Source organism: Rhopalosiphum maidis, chromosome 2 (assembly GCF_003676215.2).
Source record: "Rhopalosiphum maidis isolate BTI-1 chromosome 2, ASM367621v3, whole genome shotgun sequence".
Taxonomy (NCBI): domain Eukaryota; kingdom Metazoa; phylum Arthropoda; class Insecta; order Hemiptera; family Aphididae; genus Rhopalosiphum; species Rhopalosiphum maidis.
Window position 1 is genome coordinate 25,880,952 of NC_040878.1, and position 6,605 is coordinate 25,887,556.

At 24.7% G+C, this 6,605-nt stretch overlaps 1 protein-coding gene across 5 annotated transcripts; it reads right to left on the reverse strand.

Moving 5' to 3' along the window:
- Positions 1–451: 451 nt before the first annotated feature.
- LOC113552017 (histone deacetylase 6-like) lies at positions 452–5,291 on the reverse strand. Of its 5 annotated transcripts, none has more exons than XM_026954663.1 (16): positions 5,177–5,291; positions 4,618–4,779; positions 4,369–4,549; positions 3,706–3,803; positions 3,461–3,634; positions 3,197–3,389; positions 3,043–3,102; positions 2,847–2,936; positions 2,681–2,787; positions 2,146–2,348; positions 1,956–2,086; positions 1,426–1,617; positions 1,204–1,352; positions 959–1,097; positions 769–889; positions 452–714 (listed from the first exon to the last, which is right to left on the reverse strand). In XM_026954663.1, the coding sequence occupies exons 2-16, from the start codon at positions 4,716–4,718 to the stop codon at positions 452–454; spliced, it is 2,202 nt and encodes a 733-aa protein (XP_026810464.1). In that variant the 5' UTR covers positions 4,719–4,779; positions 5,177–5,291. The 5 variants fall into 5 exon arrangements, with proteins under 5 accessions (XP_026810464.1, XP_026810469.1, XP_026810466.1 ...); XM_026954668.1 differs by having other exon boundaries at positions 5,227–5,247; XM_026954665.1 differs by lacking the exon at positions 5,177–5,291 and adding an exon at positions 4,893–4,935.
- Between the last annotated feature and the right edge of the window lie 1,314 nt (positions 5,292–6,605).

A 6,605-nucleotide genomic window follows, 5' to 3' on the forward strand; every position in this document is an offset into this window, starting at 1 on the left:
TGTTGTCACCAATAATTTATGAAAATTGTATCTAAAATAATTAAATAGTTGACTAAATAATTTTACTTATTAGTATTATACTATTATAGATTTCTATAAAAGCCTATTTTATTCGTATGTGATATTTTTTTTTTCAAATTTTCATTATTGTGTAATATTGATTTTTAGGCTATAGGTATTTTAATTTTGTTCACTAATAATTTACTTTATTTCTTAAAAACATTTTAAGTAAATTTATTTTATTGTATATTTAATAATAAAACAATGCATTAAACTATAATATTAACTTCTCCTTTAAAATACATACATTTCCAAACTATATTATAAAAATAAATAATTTTTTATTTATATGAAAATAATATATGAACTTATAAATTATATAAATTGATGAATTTCTAAACTATACTAAACAATAATTTAAAATATGATATTCATATGTTATTATTTTTCTCTAAAGTTCCAAGGATTTCCAGTTATTTCTATGGGTTTTTATATTGTTAAGTAGAATATTTTTGGATTCTAAGTTTAATAAATTTGTCACACGCAATTTTGATATCGGCTTACCAAGTAAAGATTTAGAACACTGTAATAAACATTTTTTTCTATATACTGAATTATTATGTGCATCTTGTTCATATAAGATGAGTCGTCCATTAGCTAAAGTACTTAACCATTGGATAAGATATCCGTACATGATAGGAGTCAATTGTATACCTTAAAACACATATTTTTTTAATAAATATTAAATAAATATTTAATAATTTTTACCGTCTATGTTATTAGAGTAGAACTTTGAAGACACGATTATCAATTCAGGGTTATACTCATAAGCAATTGGTAAAATCAGATGTTGCATCATTATAGTAAATTCTGCTTCATTCAATACTTTCTAAACAACAAAAATATGTAGATAAATTATAAAATCTGATCAAATTTATAACCACTTATTGGTTACTACTTTTGACCATGAAATATTGATATGATTGTTTCCATTTAAAATTGTTGAGCTATTTAATAAATCATGCATTGAAATAACTAATATTTGATTAGTAGATATTATTTCTGTAACATTTTCATTCAGTTCAATTATTAATATTCTGTAACAAAAATTTATACTGTTATATACTTTTATAATATAAGTATTAAATTTATATATCTAAACAATTGGGTATGGTATTTTAATAACTTATTTATTATCATAACCTTTTCAAGTAATATTTTTTTATGGCATAGTTGGCACCAATTATGGAAGTATTTAAAGTACATGAGATTTCATTTTTCCTAAAGCTCGCAGTTGACAACGATACAAATATCCCAGATTTAATTTCATTGTTAAATATTGAATCAATAATCTGTTAACATTATTTTAGATGATAAAATATGATTTTTAATAAATGTGATTTAATAATTATAATTATTAACAACCTGCAATAGTGGTCCAATAGAAAAAGAAAATATATTAAATACTGGATTGTCTGAATCATCTTCAATGAATTTATTGTTAATGCTGGTAGTACTACACTGCTCTTTGTCAATACATTTCTGTTTATTTTTTATTTCTTTGATGTACTCAGTTGAATAAACCATATTAAATTCTTCAATTGTCAATTGACGTTCCTATAAACAATTAAAATGTTATTCATGATTGATTTAAAATAATATAATTTATATTGATAATTTGACAACATTAATATTTTTGTCAACCTAACCAACACTGTACTGTCAAGGGAATTTAATTAGTTGGTAGTTATAACCAACTTACCAATTAAATATGAAAAAAGTAATTGAGTCTATAACTGTAAAATTGTTGGTTAAAAACATATTAAATATTAGGACATTTGAATTTATTACAGTATTCTAGTTGTTATTTACTTACTTAAAATACATTTAATTAGTCTTATATATTTATAAAAAGTAATTATTTTAATTAATAGTAATTTAAAACATAAAGTTACCTTTAAAATATGTAAATTTCCAAGTTTTAATTCTAAATATCGATAGACTTCACTATTTTTTAAATTGTTTGAATGCTCAACTACATTGGATGTTAAACCAACTTTAATTTTTGGATTGAATAGTTTGGTTTCTTTTTAAACAGTTAAATTAATAAAGTATTTTTAGATCAAAATATATAACATTGTATACCTGTAATAATATTGTTTAAAATTATATCAAAACTTGAAGTATCAATTTTTGGATACATATTCCTTGTTTGATATATTTCTGGCTTTTCATCAAAGAAATTGTAATGAATTTCTGGTAGATTTTCATTGTAAAAAATATTATACTTGAAGCAATCCCAATAATGTCTATGAGCATAAATCACATTACTTATGGTTTCCATGACACTATAATAACATGCATTATTTAGATGGTTTGAAGTCATTCATTCAACTAAATATACTAATTTAAAACTATTAGTTGATTTAAGAAATTTAAAAAATGTTTTTATACAATTGAGTATATTTTGAACAGCATTTTATATAAAAAAAAATAAAATCTAATTTGAATAATGTTTTTAATGACAAACAATAGAATTTTAAATTTATGAAAGTGTAGAAAAATATTGTGTGTATTACCCTTAACAACATGGTTCATTACTATTCTAATCTAAATTTTGAAGAATTCTTATTAATAGTAAAAAATAAAAATTGTTAAAATCAGATTTAGTATATTTCACCTTTTACATGGTTGTTGTAATGACCCGATGACTGGACATGGATCTCCCAATAATGCCCTTAATGTCAATGCTGCACTTTCAGCCAAACTCTTCAAGTAGTAACCCCCCTAAAAAAGTCTTCTGATGAAGTTGAATTTTATAGAAAATATGTTGAGCTTACACATACCTCGAGTATAGAGACTACTCTACCACAGCAAAGACTCATCAGTTTTTGTGTAATATGAGCATAAAATGCTGGAGTAACTAACATTTCACCCTAAAATAATAGATTTAATTAGTATATGTAATAAATGTATAACATTTATATATTAATTGTATATTAAATAAATAATAACATTAATAAAAATAAATTAAATAGGTACTTTAGGATCCCCAATGGCTGAATCATATCCACTTGAAATTATTATGAGATCTGGAGAAAACTTTTAAATAAATTATTATTTAGCCAAATTGATAATTATGACTAGTATTTGTTATCATAATTGGTAGGTTTTTATTATTATTATTATTAATTACCTCAGTTGCTAAAGGAATTAATAAGTAATGAACTATAGCCAAATAATCTTCATTTTTCATTCCAATGTCATTTAGTGGAACATTCACATTGAAACCTGTACCGCTCTCGTTGCCTATATGATCAAAATCACTTTCTCTTAAATTTGGCCAAAATTTTCCATGTTCATAACGATGTATAGAAAAATATAGCACTCTAATTGAACAATTATTATTACATAGTATAATCATAAATAATAATTAACTAAACTGTTAATAAATAGATACCTTGGGTCTTCATAAAACATCTGTTGAGTAGCTTGACCATGGTGAATATCCCAGTCAACAATAAGAATTTTTTGGATAGCTGTTTTATCCAATAAATATTGAGTAGCTATTGCAACATTATTAATAAAACAATAACCGCAGTATTCAGTCTTCATGGCATGGTGTCCAGGAGGTCTAACAGTGATTAAATCCAAATACATTACATACATGTTACAATTTCTTTTGTACAAATTATAAATACATACCGAACAAAGGCCATTCCATTCTGTACACGACCATCTACAACTGCTTTGACTAATTCAATTGAACTACCAGCTGCAAGTAGGGATTGTTTGTAAGTTGACTATAAGCACATAAAACAACATAGGTACTTATAGTATATTATAATATACATTTATTTTATAATTTGAATAGGCATTTTAAATTAAATTATGATGTTTATTGTTTATATATCTTAAAAATGTATTTATTTACAAATAAAATTATGTTCACAACAAATTCCACTTTGAACAATTGATAAAAAAAAAAAATTTGAAAATTGTTTTCAATTATAATAAAGGAAGATTACCTACTTTATTTTTACTTATAAAGTTATAACTTATTTATTTTCCCAGTATATCTCCCAATACATTTTCAATAAAAATTACAAAGATACTTAGAGAACTTAATTTAAGAAATTTAAGAAAATAAATAATTTTTTTTTAATGCTGCAACCCATACTAGGCAAGCATAAGTTAGTAGTGTTTTGAATGTTATTTTAGATTTTAAAAACTATAATCTTATATTATTATTTAATGTATACCTATGATTATATTTATCTATTTACTATTTAAGTACATAATTTGCATCAAAGTATATAGTATTTTAAATATTTAATATTTATACATTTAATTTTTTAAGCAACATACATGATGTAAATATATTGAATCATATCTTGAAGACAATTCTTCCAATTCTTCATCGTTGTAGTGCTCTGTACTTTCTAATAAATCAATATGTTCTGCCGTATGTTTAGACAGTAATTCTTCTTTAGTGGCTTGGCGTGAGGATATTTTAATGCACCGATCGATCAATCCCAATGAATTACAACTGTATAAATTAATTAGTATGCTCAAGTATAATTCAGTATTTTAATTATTCCTGAATAACAAACTTACCGCTCTAGTACAGATGTATATCGCTGTGGATTTTCTGAATAGTACTCGTCCCATAAGCATTTGTGTGTGGTAAAGTTGTTGTCATAGATGACTCCGGTCATGATGTCTTAGACAATTGAATGTGTAATGGGTATACTTAACGTATAACACAACAGAAGACCACTGCAGGCAAATCAGAAATTAAGAAATTAAAATGTACAGAAAAGTACAAAAGTAAGTACCTAATTACTTTAAAATATAATTATTTATATATTAGTTGTATATATGACAGATACCTATATTGTATAAATTAAAACATAAAACAACAACTACCGACTACCATTTAAACTATATAAAAATCATTTGATATTACATACTACACATATTATGTCATTTATAATTTATCTAAATGAATATTTATTATAATAGTTGAATCTATTTTAATTTTGATACTGGAATGGTTTGCAATTAATGGTATCGCCCATCGCATCGATGCAATTAAAGCCCCCCCCCCCCACTAAGTTTCGATAAAACCAATAGGTACCTCTACCCATGAAAAGATTTTGAGTTAAGTACCTACTTGTTTTTAAAGAATAAAAGTATGTTTTGTTACAACTTATAATTACATACAATCGAAGTTATTAGTGTAGACTGTAGCCCCTGGGTTTTTGCTTTTTAAATAATACTCAAGAGCGTCTACGGAAAAAAAATAGTTGAGAACTTGAGAACCACTGAGGCACTGACTCGGGCAATATTAGGTACCCATAATTATGGCATATAATATGATTAATATGTAAACACGAGTGAACCTACTCGATTTCAATAACATAACCGAGCTGACTAGCTAAGTAACTGACTGATTAAGTGATTGGGCGGCAATCGCCGATTCTACGATTAGTGGTTACTATAACTGTCTGCTGAGTGTTGACTACTGAGTAATCTATACTGATTGCCGATTGGCCTAAAATTATAATATTTTGTACCTATATTATGTAGATTGTAGACGCTGGACAGTGGACAGCCGACGGACTCGACAGGCTACAGAGTATAAATAGGTAAATGTAAAATATAATTTGATAAAAGTTTTTTTATTTATACGTATAAGCTAAAGGTATTATATAATTATGTTTATGTTTACTATTATTAGTATTATTACGACTTCAATAAGTTATTCAAGACTTTAAAATCATGTTTATAGAGTTGCTAGAACGAAGAATGTGTACCTAATAAAAATATGGAAAGTTACACAATAATAATATTATAATATAATTTAATATGTATATCATAATGAATAGAAACATAAAATTATGTAAGTCAATTGGAACACTTTGATTACTGAACTGTGGTAATTAACACCTAATAAGACTATTGAGTAATATTTACCTTAAAAGAATGATAAAGGTACTTTCCATTTTCCTCTAAATATTAAGATTTTTAAATTTATTTGTTTAAATGTTTGATATACGAAATTAAATTTTACACTAATAGACATTAGTTTTATTTGTATATTCTCGGCTCTCGTGCTGTAAAAGCGTTTATGATTCCCCTAAAATTAATAGAATATAGGTAATTTAAAAATTGACAATAATTTATATATTATAATATTATATTTTGATTTTATGTTATATCATAATTCTAAATCATTTTAAAATATAAATATTTTATCGCCAATTCGCGACCCCCCATTTTTAATTTTTTTTTTTAATGCAAACCCTTTCAAAAAAAAAAAAAAACGTTATTTTATTCATCAAAATTTGATTTATATATGTATACTACCCAAATGACACCTAGGTAAGGACAGAATATTATAAATATTTTCGACTGAAATTGTTCAAATATATCTACGTATACGATACGAGTTACAAACAATTTAATAATCTAGATCCGCTATCGATAAGATTTCGCTCCTCGGCATGTTATGCTATTGATATAGAACAAAATTAAAAATTAAAACTTTATTTTATTATTAAATAATATGAAAAATCATTTCGTCTATTATTTTTGGCGAC